General features: G+C 33.2%; 1 protein-coding gene across 1 annotated transcript; it reads left to right on the forward strand.

Moving 5' to 3' along the window:
- Nucleotides 1-3,897: 3,897 nt before the first annotated feature.
- LOC110733856 (CASP-like protein 4C1) lies at nt 3,898-15,269 on the forward strand. The gene is made up of 3 exons (XM_021913932.1): nt 3,898-4,371; nt 4,594-4,729; nt 14,499-15,269. Exons 1-3 carry the CDS (start codon nt 4,100-4,102, stop codon nt 14,718-14,720), a joined length of 630 nt encoding a protein of 209 aa, XP_021769624.1. The 5' UTR covers nt 3,898-4,099; the 3' UTR covers nt 14,721-15,269.
- Nucleotides 15,270-15,708: the final 439 nt, after the last annotated feature.

Raw genomic sequence — 15,708 nt, forward strand, 5'->3', positions numbered from 1 at the left:
TAAATGGTGTCACCCGTTCCTGACTACCCGATCATACTACCACTCTTTCTTCACTCCAAACCAACTAGCACCACCTCATTTCACATCTCCTTTCTCATAGCTTCTCTTTCCTTGAGTTTTTTCTCTTCTTTCATCGATGATAGCATCATCTCTGGTGACTTTTCGGACATAAAATCTAGTGACCTGAATTCTCTTACATAACAATACAACTCACTCTTATTGAAGGTGTTTCTGAAATGGATGTAGTTGGTGAAATGTGACAGGTACTGTGTCAAAAAAAAAAAATCTAACAGGTTTAAGGCAAAATCGTCGTTGATTGTTCTAATGAGAGTTCGATTAAGGTTTGTGAGATTGAGAACTGCAATTTGTTAAAAGATTTGGTTAATTGTTTTGTTGAGATTTTGAAATCTGAGGCTGCTAGGAAAGCTGAGTTGAAGGAGACTCTAATGTGGAAAGAAGAAATTTGTTGAAGATGAATGATTTTTTTTTTTAAGGTTCTTGATTGAAGATAATTGAATACAGAAAATTTGATAAGGTTTTAATTTAGAAATTAATTTGTAATCTAATACAAAGTAGATAAATATTAAGTTAAATTGATATTAATTATATTTAAAAAAACTATCTTAGTTTGATGATATCATTCGTTGTTTGGATTATATTAATAATTGTTTGTATGATATATTTACATGTTATGACTAATGGGCTAGACGACATGATTAATTGTTTGGATGATGTCTTTTAGTGTCTAACCGAAATGATATGATTATTTTGTTAGATGACATATGGTTAATTGTTTGGATGATATCAGTAAGTACTTGGATGTTATCTTTAATTTTTAGGTTGGATGATATAATTGAATGGTTGGATGTCATATTTAATTTTGGAAGATATGATTAATTGAATAGATGAAATGTTTCTATGATATCATCAATTGGTTGGATGATATCATCTATTATTTTTAATGATATCATCCATTGTCAGGATGATATCATCTATAAGCTGGATAATATCCTATATTATTTCTAGGATATCTTTTATAAGTTGGATGATATTATCTATATCATCCATTGCTTGGATGATATAATCTATTAGTTATATGATATCATATATAGGTGGATGATATTATCTATCGTGTTTATGATATCATCCATTGCCTGGATGATATCATCTATAGGCTAGATGATATCCTCTATTGGTTCTATGATATCATCTATAAGCTGAATGATATCATCTATTGTGTCTATGTGGTATCATACATTGCCTGGATGATATCATTTATAGGCTAGATGAATCCGCTATGGATTCTATGATATCATTTATGAGTTGGATGATATCATTTATTGTGTCTATGATATCATACATTGCATGGATGATATCCTCTATTGGTTTTATGATATCATCTATAGCAGGTTAAATGCATGCTATTCTCTATTAGTTCTATGATATCATCTATAAGCTGGGTTGTTGTTTTGAGGCAAGCCTCACACAATAGCTTCTCAATGTGAAATCCCCAATATAATGATTACTCTCTCCTTTTTGTAATAATTGAAATACTTTCCTTATATGTATATTTTATAATAATTGCAATATTAATAGGAAGAAAAAAATGATTTCATTAATAAAAGATAGTCAAATAGCATAACATTTTATTAGGTACAGACTTAATACACAATTTTATATATATATATATATATATATATTATTTTTTATATATATATATATATATATATTTTTTACTTCGTGTTATTTGTTTCCCCTACTCCCTCCATGTGTTTTTTCTAAGTGTTACAATTACCAAACGTGGCTATGTTTTTTAACTGTTACACTTTCATTTTTGGTATAAAATTACATTTTAATATTATATTTTCTCTCCTCTCATGATCCCATTGTGCTATGTAAATAGTGTAAATTTCCAGTAAAAAAATTTATATTTATCTTTTTTTATTTCTAATGGAATAGGGATGGGTGATTTCATTAAATAATAATAGTCATTGGCACTTACAATCATCTCTTAAGAAATCTAAATTCTCAATACAAGTATTTAACACCTCTGAACTAATGGCATCGCTTCTGAACTGCTCCCGAAATTTTTTTTATGTCTTTGCATCGTTCTTGATGGAGCTCCATTGATGTATAGTTGAGAAATTGATAAAACTTGATTGGTCATCAAGATCGGCAAATTTGCAAGACGAATCTTCTTAATTTGCACTCTTAAACCAACACACCCGCAATTCCACAAATTTGCAAGACAAATCTTCCAAATTTGTGTCCTTCCACACACGAAAAACAAACAAACAAACAATACTCAAAATCCCACCATTAGGAAACCGATTAAACCCTACTCGGAGAGACTGACTATACTTCCACCGTTTTTTAATTATTGCACCACTTGTCTTTTAAGAAAGTTTCACAAATATTGCACCATATCTATTTTAGGAAACAAAATATCTCTGTTCATAATGCAAATACCCAATATACCCCTAATTTTAACACTTTATTTTTTAGTTTAAGTTTACATCACATGGATAATTTTGTATTTCTAACCCTTTCTCTTTTGTTTTACTACTATATAAAATAGTGGCCCAACATGTATGGTGTAGTCATAAAAGAACGGAGGAAATATTTATCTTACGGCTATTTCACCAAATGCCACTGAGTAATTTCGAAATTCACCAAATGCCATCGAACTTTTCCAAATTCACCAAATGCCACCGAGTTTTAACAAAATTCACCAAATGCCATTAATGACTGACAACCGTTAGTTGACCGTTAGTGGACCCCATCACTTGCCACGTGTCACTTTCTAATTGGTCCATTTTTAAAAAAAAATTTAATTAAACAAAATTTATAAAAAAAAAAGTTGAAAAAATTTTAAAAAAAATGGAAAATAGTAAAATACTTAAAAAAATTAATAAAATAAAAAAAAAACAAAAAAAAAAAATCTGCTGCCACCACCAGCCTGCCACCGGCCAGCCCACGAAGCCGCCGTCGCCGCACCCTTTTGCCGCCGAGGCTAGAACCGGCAGGCGCGCCGGCCGCCGGCGACCCTTCCCCTAGCCTTATCCCGTCGCAACCCCCTCCCCTAACCCATCGCAGCCCCTTCCCCTCCCCTTTCCCGTCGTATCCCCCTCCCCTTTCCCGTCACAGCTCCCCTCCCCTTCACCTCTCCCCGTCGCAGCTCCCTCCCCTTCCCCTCCCCTTTCCCGTCACAGCCCCCTCCCCTTCGCCTCCCCCCGTCGCAGCCCCCTCCCCTTTCCTGTCGCGACCCACCGGCGAATCCCCAGTCCCCACTGTATTTCGGGGTGGTGGAGGAAGGGGGGTGGGGTTTTGCGGGTTAAGGGGTTGCAACGGGGTAGGGGAGGGAAGGGGAGGGGTCGCCGGAGGCCAGCGCGCCTTCCGGTGCTAGCCCTGGCGGCAGGGGTGGTGGTGGCTAGGGTTTTGGGGTGGGTAGTCATGGAGGAGGTGGTGGTGGCTAGGGTTTTGGGGTGGGCAGTCACGGAGGAGGTGGTGGCTGCCACCTCTTAATTTTTTTTTTTTTTTTGTAATTTTTATTTATTTTAATTTTTTTTTTACTATTTTTAAAAGTTTTTAATTTTTATTTTTGTTATTTTTTTAATTGTATTAAAAATATATATATTTTTTTTAAAACGGACCAATCAGAATGTGACACGTGGCAAGTGGTGGGGTATAACTAAAGGTCAACTAACGGACATTGACGGTCAACTAACGGAAATGACATTTGGTGAATTTTGTTAAAACTCGGTGACATTTGGTGAATTTGGAAAAGTTCGATGACATTTGGTGAATTTCGAAATCACTCAGTGACATTTGGTGAAATAGCCGTAAAAAAAAAAAAAAAAAAAAAAAAAAAATCACTTTAGAGTTCGGACGTGACTTTTCCCTTTATTTTCACTCTCTTTCTCTTCTCTTTTCCCCTTTACTTTCCCTCTCATCCCATTCAATTTCCCTTTTTTCCCACCACCACCATTTCCCCCGTGACCATTATCTCTCTTCACCTCCATTAAACACCACTCCCTTCTTCTCATGTTTTCCCCTTCTATACTCTTCCTCCTTCACCACCACCACTCTCCATCAAATTATGCGCTCCCCGCAATCTCATCTTCGCAACGGCGAACCCGATAACCTCTCTCCTCCACCCCCACCACCGCGTAACAACCACAACAATTTCCCTCCTTCGCCTCACGATATCCGTTTCCAGTCTACCCTTTCAGTTCACAAACTTAAACGATTTAACTCGTTGATTTTGGTCTTTCGTATTGCTACCTTCGTCTTTTCTTTGTCGTCCTTCGTCTTTATGCTTACTAACTCCCGCTCTTCTCCTCCTCACTGGTTCGATTTTGATGCTTTTAGGTATGTACTCTCCGAGCCTTTCTTTTTATTTTCCGAATAAATTACTTCCTCTGTTGTTTTTTAATTGCAACTTTACTTTAAGTGGACAATGATTCTCTTGCCTGCGTGGCTGCCTGCACATTCTCTTTCGTTGCAATTAAAAAAACAGAAGGAAGTATTTATTTATTTATTTTATTTTATTTTTGGCTTTGGATTGATTGATTTTGAAATTTGAATATTTAGGTTTGTGTTGGCGGCGAATGGAATTGTAGCGGTGTATTCATTGGTGGAGATGGTGGCGGCAGTTTGGGAAATAACAACGGGTGCTACACTTTTTCCTGAGGTTTATCAAGTTTGGTTCGATTTTGGTCATGATCAGGTTTGTTTTCGTGTCGTTTTCTTAGGGCCGCATATATCATTTTTCTATTAATAGGAACTTGTGAACATTTGCTGTTGATTGAAATCATTTGAATGTAGTTATATTGTTGTCGTAGTTGTTTAATGTGGGGAATATTGGGTCATGCTCTGGATTTTTATTGGTTTTTGGTCCATTTTTTCTCTCCGCTTTTTTTCTAAAATTCAAAATTTGAATGTAAGACATAACACTGTTGTAGTATTAATTGATTTGTGATCATTTGTGGCAATAATTGAGACTTTATCTGTGGATTGTCAATGCAAAATTGGAAAGTTGGTGTACGATAATTTTATTTATAAATATTACGAGAACTAATTAATATTGCGAATTTTGTTACACGTATCTCTTAGAATTGTTGATCAGAATTATACTAAAAACTAGGGGTGGGACTTTTCAAACCGAACCGTGAAACCGCCCGTTACCGAACCGAACCATCACGGACCGATCCGTTTATAAACCGATAAATATAAACCGAAAACCGAACTGAACCGTTCAATATCAAACCGAAACCGAATTGAACCACTGAATGTCAACCCGTTACGGACCGTAAACCAATAACAAACCAAACTGCGCAAATCCGAACCGAAACGAAACCGAACCGAATGGTTTATAAACCCGTTAATGACCCGAACCGTTTATAAACCAAAATCGTTTAAACCGAAAAAAAAAACCGTTTAAACCGAACCATTTGTAACCCGCTAACCGGTTAAACCGACTCGTTTATGAACCGAAACCGTTTAAACCGCACGTATAAACCGAACCGTTATAATCCGCTAACCGTCGAAACTGAACTGCTATAACCCGTTAAACCGTTAAAATCGAACTGTTTTCGAATCGCAACCTGTTTAAACTGATCCATACAAACTGCTTAATTCAAATTGAATTATTTACAACCTAAATGGCTAAATAGTAAATACAATTAATGTTAATAAATGTAGATCTAATCAAACGGCGTAGGTTTATACAAAGGTTTATATCACCTAGATCTAGGCCAACGACATTATTAATATCGTTTCAGATTACTTATTTATTTTAATTACAAGATATATCATTTGTATCATTTTCATTCCAGTAATAATGCTAGTCCACCCAAATTATCTTCATCGTTCCTTCCTAAAGATATTCATGATCATCCAATAACACTCAAAGCCTCAAAGGTAACATAAGATTGGAGATGTATGAGATTGCGTTACACAAGTGGCATAAGCATTAGAATATTACTGTACTAGTCAATAAGGCGTACAATCATTCACATTATCACTTTATAAAACTTTCTTATACAAGTATTTTGTAAAGGGAGGACTAAAATGTTTATAAAACACATTTTTTTAGCTTTTCTTAAATTAAACCAGATATTAAGTAAAAGAATTTTAATAAATACGGAGGCATCCCAAATCTGTAGCCACAATTATTTCATAACATTACCACAAATCCAGCAGATAAATAACATTAAAATTAGAGTAATATCAACAAGCAATTAAAAAAAGTCACCATTTTCATTAATTAAAATGCACAATACATATACCAATACATAATGAAACTACTATCATTACTACCCAGATTAGATTTCAGATTTATCAACTGAAACATCATCAAGTTTAGGGTTGCAAAAAATGATACATGATAAGATGAAGGGAGGAGTGAGAACGTGAGTGATTTGGGAGCAGAATCTTGAAGCAGAATCTTGAAGCAGCAGCACAACACCCAAGAGCAGAGGAAATAGCAGCAACAAGCAGGAACCAGCACACGCAATAACAAATCAGCAACTTATCAGAATCAAGGAATAATATAAGCAGAAGGGACTCAGCAGGAACTTATTTTTGTTTTTCAAAATTGCTCTCAGATTTACGTTTATCGTATCATCACTGAGCAATGGCTGTTTTAACTTAAAACTTGAAAAATGCTGCCAGCAAGTACATATACATTGAAGTCTCAACATAAATGACAAGGGCAACGATGATTCAAGAAAAATTAAAACAACAAGCATAAGAAACAGCAGCAACAAAACTTATCATAAATTCATAACACAAAAGGCAGCAACACAGCACCTCAAGCTGGTAGGAGGCAGGAACCAGCTCATGCAGGCAACAATATAGGCAATAACAACTCAGAGACAACAACCAAAAGGCAAAAGCATTACCAGCAGGCAGCAGCTCATAACAAGTTCAAGCAACTTCAAAATTATAGCTTTTGTTTTTTAAAATTGCTCTTAGATTTACATCACTGAGCAATGGTTGTTTTAATAAAAACTTGAGAAATGCTGCCAGCAAGTACCAAAATACATTTAACTATTTAAGTCTCAACATAAATGACAAGGGCAACGATTTTAAAAGTCTTGAAAAATGCTGCCAGCAAGTCTGAAAATAAATGACAAGGGCAACGATTTTTCAAGATAAAATAAACCACAATGAGACACAAATACCAGTTATGCAGATGAAGCACTTTCAGCTTCAATCTCTTTACCAATAAGGAGGACGTCTTCCTCAACATCCGCTTGATAACCACGACACTAATTTTGGGTGGTAACCAATGCCTCAACATGCTTTGGCAAAAGTTTACCCCTATATTTGTTCAAAATACGACCACCCAAGCTAAAAGAAGATTCAGAGGCCACCGATGTAATAGGAATGGCCAAAACATCCCTTGCCATATTAGCTAAAATAGGAAGAGAAGAAGCTTGAGATTCCCAGTACTTGAGAACGTCAAAATGTTCCCCTTGAATTAATCGCGAACGAGGTCCATTCAAATATGCCTCAAGATCAGCCAGAGGGCATCTAGTTGAATCATCACATTCGTCATCAACCTCATGCAACTGAAACAGATTTTTTTATTAAAAGTTAAATTATGACATTACAAATAAAAATAGAAGACTACCATTAATATTGAGTATATTGTATAACATAAATACCGTGAAAATATTTTGAGATCTCAACGTGCGATTAGAATTTTCAGATTGAGCTGTGTTTGAAGAGGCAGGATTTCTGCAGCTTGTATTAGATGCAGTAGAATAAAATTTATAAAGGTCATAAAAAGCTTCCTTAATCATCATAATCTTTTCGTCGCATGCCTCATCATTATACAATGAGGGTTCAACATATGTCTCACTCGAAACAACTTATAACGAGGATCAAGAGCAATAGCAACTGAAAGTATCAAACTATAATCCTCCCAATAACTCTCAAACTTCTCAAGCATAACTGCTGCCATGGGTGCAAGTTTAGGGTCTTTAAAGGCTTGAGTAATAGCGTACTCAATTTTTAAAACACTAACAAAATACAAATTAGAAGTGGGATATTCGGTACCAGAAAATAACACAGTTATATCATTAAATGGCTGAAGGAAATCACAAATTTTTTGAATGGTATCCCATTCATCAGCATCAAGTCTATAAGAAAAACCCAAAAACCTACTAGTATATAGAATCAAGGCATCCTTAGCTTCTAAGGCTTTTCGGAGCATTGTATAAGTGGCATTCCAACGAGTCACAACATCGAGACATAACTTACCATTAAAAGCAGAGTCTAACTCAGACAAAGCATTCTCAAATTGAGTTAATCTAGAATCAGAAGCATCAATATATTTAACAACCTCACGCAATTTTTCAACACTTTCATGAACTTTTTTTAAACCTCTTTGAACAATAAGATTTAAAACATGAGCTGAACATCGAATATGAAAGAATTTCCCATTACAAGGAAGAGGAGAGCATTGCATTAATTCTTTTTTCAAATATTCAACCATAACATCCATAGAACGAGCATTATCAACGGTCATTGAAAAAGCCTTACCTTGAAGGTTCCACTCTTTAATCAGTTTAAACACAAACTTTCCAACCTCAACACCAGTATGGGGAGGGCCACAATATCTTAAATTTAAAATTTTAGACCTAAGAGACCAATTGTTATCAACATAATGAGCAGTCAAAGTGAGATAGCCTCGGTTAGTACATGCAGTCCACAAGTCACATGTAAAGCTAACTATACCAGAAACATTAGCCAAAGACTCATGCAACAAGGATTTATATTTATCATGCTCAGCAATAACATACTTTAACATAGTTTTTCTACAAACATGCTGCACCTTAGGATTCAAATATGCATGAAGTTCCCTAAGATATTCATGCTCTACAATATTTTAAGGATATACATGGCAGATTATAGCTTTAGCAAACTTTTGTAAATAAGTTTTTTGATCAAATTGTGATTCGTTACCGGACTGGAGACCATGCTTTTCCAAACACGCATTAATATGAGCTCTACAAGTTGAAGTACCCGCTTTACCAGGTGCTTTATATTCTTTGCCACACAAATTACAACGAGCATAATCTACCTTTTCATTACCTATCGTCTTTACAAAAAAAGTGTAATGCTTCCATATACTTGCGGTTCTTTAACGTTTATTGACAGAAGGATTGATAATGCCGGTATTACTAGCATCATCATCCGGGACAGAGGCAGCTTGAGAGCTAACAGTATCAAAATTTGATTGCCTCTCATAGTCAAATTCATCATACTCGCGAGACATGACTGAAACAAAAAAAAAAAAACAGCATTTATAAGTACCAAATTAAGTGACATATTCTACTAATAGTGAGCAATTAAGCATGCATTGTCTCATGTGACTGACATATGTGTACATTTTAAATACTAACTTTAAGCCAACTTTAAGCCAATCATACAAGTATACATTTTAAGCATGCATGATTTCCCTGGTAAGTCATTTTTTTCAGTAAGGCATAAGGACCCACAATTGAATTTCAATGGATAAATTCATTCTTGAGTACAAAATATGCCAATTATTACAAGTATGCAATTGACAGTATGGTCAACCATCATTTTTTATGGAGTATGGACCAAAGCATGAAGCACAACTGCACAAGTATTCCAATAAATAAACAATGCATGTATTCCAACAATAATAATCACATAATCTGAACAACCCATCATCATTACTTTTAAATTGAGCATAATAAACAACAAAACAGCACAAATCTACCATTTTCCCGTAAAAAACAAAAATACAATCAACAACAGATTTTAGGCATATTTCGACTAAATTCAAGCAAGAACAACAACAATTATCAAATACAAAAACAGAAAAACTGTATTAAAAAAAAACGAAAAGGAAAAAGTAATTACCTTTGACGGCTTGAAGGAGATTTGAAGATGGAGAACTGCCTGAACTGGAGATCAAAAGAAAAAATCAAGAATGTAGATTATCAGAACTTGAAATAAAAAAAAAAAACCGAAACGAAAACGAAAAAAATCGAAAAAATTAACAAAAAAATTACCTTGAGGTTTGACGGCTTGAAGGAGAGGAAGATTTGGAAAAAAAAAAACGAGAATGGAAAAGTCAAAAATCAGAACTTTAGATCCAAAACAAAAAATGAAACGAAAACAAAAACCCTAAATAAAAAAAGTAAAAAACCGAAACGAAAACGAAAAAAAATCAAAACGAAAACAACAAAAATTAACAAAAAATTACCTTGAGGTTTGACGGCTTGAAGGAGAGGAAGATTTGAAAAAAAAAACGAGAATGGAAAAGTCAGAAATCAGAACTTAGATCCAAAACAAAAATGAAACGAAAACAAAAACCCTAAATAAACAAACCGAAACAAAAACGAAAAAAATCAAAACGAAAACAACAAAAATTAACAAAAAATTACCTTGAGTTTTGAACTTTTGACGGCTTGAAGCCTTCAAATTGAAGGAGAGGAAGATTTGAAAAAACAAAAAAACGAGAATGTAAAGCGAGAAATCAGAATTGTAGATCCAAAACACAAATGAAACGAAAACAAAAACCCTAATTAGGATTTTTAAAAGTTGAGAAGTTGAGATTCTTGAGAATTTCAGAACGAAAGAGTGAGAAACTGAGAAGTTAGAAAGAGAATCTATGATAGATTGAGAATAGAAGAGTGACTGAGTGAGTAAAAGTGTAAAACGGCTGAATGGTTGATAGAGTGGGTTTTTTTTTCTAGGTTTAGGTTTTAATTGTTCAGTTGATTTAACCGTCCATATTCAATCTCAACATCTAACCGTTCATTTTTTTTTGTAGATTCCAGAATATTCATCTAGATCTAACGGTCTAGATTTTTCTTTGTGCTTTTCTAGGTCTTTTTGACCGTTTTTTTTAATTATTTATTATTATTATTATTATTTTGAGGGATTATTATTATTATTATTATTATTATTATTATTAATATTATTATTAATATTATTATTATATATTATTATTATTGTTAGTATAATTATTTGTTAATATTATTATTATTACTAGTTTACTACTACTATTATTATAATATTATTATTATAATAATAATTATTATTATTACTATTATTATTATTATTTATTATTATTATTATTATTATTATTATTACTATTATTATTATTATTAGTTTATTACTTATAGTTATAAATTGTAAGAAAAGCAAATGTTTCAAAATTGAAATTGATTCAATACGACATAGTTAATGACTTAATGAGTTAATGCACATCAATATCTGACATCTCTATATGTATATTATATATATCTGTGAGTCTGTGACTGTGTATCAGTATATATAATAAACTAATAACTTAATAAGTAATAATACTAATAACTAATAAAGTAATGAAAATCTAACCATTGTTTTTCATGGGCATTCAATCTAACCATTGTATATTTGACTATTCGTACATTAGTATTGCATAATGATTTCATCACCACTTTAATTAGTGATTTCGTGATTTCGTCCATTTAACTTATTAAGTTGTTTGAGTTAGTAATCTAAATAAAGTAACAAACTAAATAACGAATCCATTTAATCTCGTGTAAGTTATAATTTATAAGAAATGCAATGTTTGAAAATGGAAATTGATTCAATACGATATTGTTAATGTATATGTAATTATAGATTAATTATTATGTATATCATATCGTACGAATGTACTGTTGGTATCATTATCATACTATCATAAGTATCATTGCCTCATTGAATTATGGGTATGTACTATAATCGATAAACATATTTACATATCTGATTATTAAAACTTAAAAGTTTAAAACACTTGTTGATCAATCTAATTGAATACTTGTACATTCTTAATTATCGATTTATCGTATTATAAGTATCAACTCATTAAATCATGGTCATGATTTCGTCCATTTAACTTATTAAGTTGTTTGAGTTAGTAATCTAAATAAAGTAACAAACTAAATAACGAATCCATTTAATCTCGTGTAAGTTATAATTTATAAGAAATGCAATGTTTGGAAATGGAAATTGATTCAATACGATATTGTTAATGTATATGTAATTATAAATTAATTATTATGTATATCATATCGTACGAATGTACGGTTGGTATCATTATCATACTATCATAAGTATCATTGCCTCATTGAATTATTGGTATGTACTACAATCGATAAACATATTTACATATCTGATTATTAAAACTTAAAAGTTTAAAACACTTGTTGATCAATCTAATTGAATACTTGTACATTCTTAATTATCGATTTATCGTATTATAAGTATCAACTCATTAAATCATAGTCATGACGCGATCTTTAAAACAATAATGAATTCATGACCCAAACCGCTTATAAACCGAACCAACATGATCCAAACCGTTCATAAATCGAACCAATTGAACTGTGTAAACCCTCCACTAAACCGACCCATTTCAAATTGAACCGACATGATTCGCACCGTTTATAAACCGAACCGATATTGACCCGGGTAAACCCGCCCCTAAACCGACCCATTTCAAACCAAACCGGCTTGGTCCAAACCATTTGTAAACCGAACTGACATTGACCCGGGTAAACCCGCCCCCTAAACCGACCCGTATCAAACCGAACCGACATAATCCGAATCGTTTATAAACCGACCCGCTTATGACCCAAACCGAATTTAAACCGCAAAGAAATAAACCGAAACTAAACCGAGCCGTGACTAACCCAAACCAAACCAAACCGACGCGCCAGCTAAACTAAACCGTTTCAATCCGAACCGCTCCAAACCGAAACCGACTCAAACCGAGGTCAAACCGAACCACCAGACCGAAGTCCCACCCCTACTAAAAACGTGTCCGTAAATTGACTTTAAGTTGGCCTTTATCGTAACATTAACGACCAAAACTGTACGGAGTATTGTTTACTCCCTCCTTTCTAAAATGTTGTTTTTATTTTGACCATTAGTTTTGAATAACACCATTTATGTATATAAGGACTAGCGAGTACCGTACGGTGTTAATTGGTTACTATTTCTACTTTTAGGTGATTAACGAGAATTTCTTACATTTAATGATTAAAAATTTAACAAAAATCTTGTTATCAACCACTCACAAAGTCACAAGTTGGTAAAATGGTACGTACTATTGCTAATTGGTATGTAATTGAGTAATTATTACTTAATCAGTTCAGTCTTCTACGAATTCTATTAAAGACGTAATCATTTGCAGAAGAGTGGTTTTTTAATTTATTTTGTGTTGTTTGAATTATCGTCATGCAATTTGTACTATTCCATTTGAAAATAGTTTAGTTTGACTTGTACTCCATTACAAAGACATGTTAGACTTGGACTAGCTGACGTCAAACTTTGACTACCATTTATACACAACCGTTTACTTCAATATACCGTAAATCATGGAGTAGAATTCTTCGGGTCCAAATTTTCTGCTCTACAATTGTTGTATTAGAGTGTCATACCTTTGTTTTGGTTGATTATAATATGTCTTGGTGGGTCATAGTGATAATATATGTTATTTAGACTCGATGTTCGTGTCTGATACGGTATGTCTTCAAGTGTTCGACTAGGTTATTTTATGATAAATTTCCATGATTTTGAACTTAAATGAAGTGTTTAAGTGTTCTACCATGCCTGAGTGTCAAGGATCCAACATAAGTACTTAAAGTGAAGTGAAAAGTTCGAGTAACATATGAAAAGTGTTCGACTTATTCGAGTACCTGTTTAAGTGTTAGACTCGGCTATTTTATGAAAAGTTTCACGATTTTAGCCCAATCTAATGCGTTCGTGTGTTGCACTCATAGTCAAGTGACAAGGAATTGATACGAAGGATATGAGTAACAAAGATAATAACAATCAATAAATAAGAGGCACGTAAGTGGTACATGGATTGTGGGATAAAATCTTTAAACTCGAATCTTTAGTACTCTTTGATCGCAAAACTCAAACTTAGACCATGCTGCTTCTCAAATATCATTGTTGAGGCAAGATAATCTAGCATTAAAGTTAAAGTTTAGCCAAGTGCATGTTGATACCTCAATAAATAGTGCCCTTTGTTAAATTGAGGACTTGACTTCAATTGCAGTTTAGACTGTTTAGTCATTACATAGATGTTAGTATCTTACGCCTCATATTGGTTGCCTTAGCTCTTAATAGACTTACTTATAACTTTACAAGACTATGATAAATTGGTAAACCATTCTTGATGCACAACCTAAATCAATGATAGGGCACAAAATGTTGTTAAAAGGTTTTTAATCCTATATTTTAGGAAACAAACTATCTTGTGGTCATTTGGGGATGAAGATAATAAACTATCAAAAAATGTAACAACTAATTTAACCTCTATGTAAAAACTAATGTTGGCCGGAGGGAATACTTATAATTTCGTAACCTTGGGTTAATACTTGCTGCTGATCACCAATTAAGATTGTTTTCTAAGAAGAGAAAATTGGTAAAATTGAAGTATATGACAACAAATCTCTGAACATTTGATGCAGGTTTTTGCATACATGCTACTATCAGCAAACTCAGCAGGAACGGCATTGGTAAAGACATTGAAAGGTACGGACACGTGTACGGTTACGAGTGCATTCTGTGTGCAATCCGACATATCTATAGCCCTTGGATTTGCTGGATTTCTATTCCTCGGCTTCTCCTCCTTGATGTCTGGTTTTCGAGTTGCCTGCTTTGTAATCAACGGTTCTCGTTTTCATCTTTAATTTCATCTTTTTTTTTCTTCTTTTCACATTTGTATTAATTATTTGTATCAATTATTACTCCCTTAGTTTCATAATATAAGGCATTTCACACTTGATACTAAATTTTGATCATAAATTAGAAAGAAAAAAAAAAAAAAAAAAGCCTATGAAATTTACTTTGTACAAGGAGTGTATGCATTGTATTTCTAATTAATAGATTGCATCAAAAATTATATGATGAAAAATAAGGGAGTAAATGATTTTGTGTATGCTTTATAAATTTTAGATTAGATTAGAATAGAATCTTTAGGTGAGACAGAAATGATTCTGTTCACATTTTCTTTCTATCCTTAGAATCTATTTTTTAGGAAGATTGAAGAGTGGGATGTGCTTAGGACGAGTTGTTGAAAACTTCTTGGTTTGTTGTGCATATGAGGTTAGAATTTGGTGAAGTGAGAGTAGTATATAAAGTTTGTTTTTGCAAAGGGATTTTTGTTCCACCTATTTTTATGCCTTATTTCTTTACTTTGTACACATGAGGTTGTAAATACATTTTTTAAATCTACAAATGTCTAAGTTAGAAATAAATGAAACGGTAAAGTAAGAGATAACTCAATTGGTTAAAGGTTCATGGGATCGATGCTCATTACTCGTCTCTATGGTTCTCTAAACACCTAAAAAAAAAGGAAAAAAAAAGTTATTTTCATTGGTTTTGCAAGGGTTTTGAGATCTTTGACTTAGGCTTCATGATCATAATCCTTTGAAAATGCCTTAACTCCGTTTTATAGTTATATGGGGTCATGATTCATTAAAAAAAATAAAAAATTAATAGTCTAAATTTTGTAGCAGTATATTTATCATTTATACTATTACAAGTCAAAGTTTATAAGAAGTATATTTATCATTTGTATTTGACTTTCCAACATGCCACTTGATTATGAATATTTTTTTTTATTTTGTTTTCTAGGCTAGGGGATTATCAATGTTACAAATTAAATTCTTTTATGTG

The sequence above is a fragment of the Chenopodium quinoa genome, unplaced genomic scaffold (genome assembly GCF_001683475.1).
Source record: "Chenopodium quinoa cultivar QQ74 unplaced genomic scaffold, ASM168347v1, whole genome shotgun sequence".
In the NCBI taxonomy this organism is placed as follows: Eukaryota; Viridiplantae; Streptophyta; class Magnoliopsida; order Caryophyllales; family Amaranthaceae; genus Chenopodium; species Chenopodium quinoa.

What these genes read in the sequence shown, in the direction of transcription:
- LOC110733856 (XM_021913932.1), top strand. Translation starts at nt 4,100, where the DNA reads ATGCGCTCCCCGCAATCTCATCTTCGCAACGGCGAACCCGATAACCTC. An exon ending in TTCGATTTTGATGCTTTTAG is followed by an intron (nt 4,372 to 4,593) that starts GTATGTACTCTC and finishes TTGAATATTTAG; the next exon opens with GTTTGTGTTGGCGGCGAATG. An exon ending in TCGATTTTGGTCATGATCAG is followed by an intron (nt 4,730 to 14,498) that starts GTTTGTTTTCGT and finishes CATTTGATGCAG; the next exon opens with GTTTTTGCATACATGCTACT.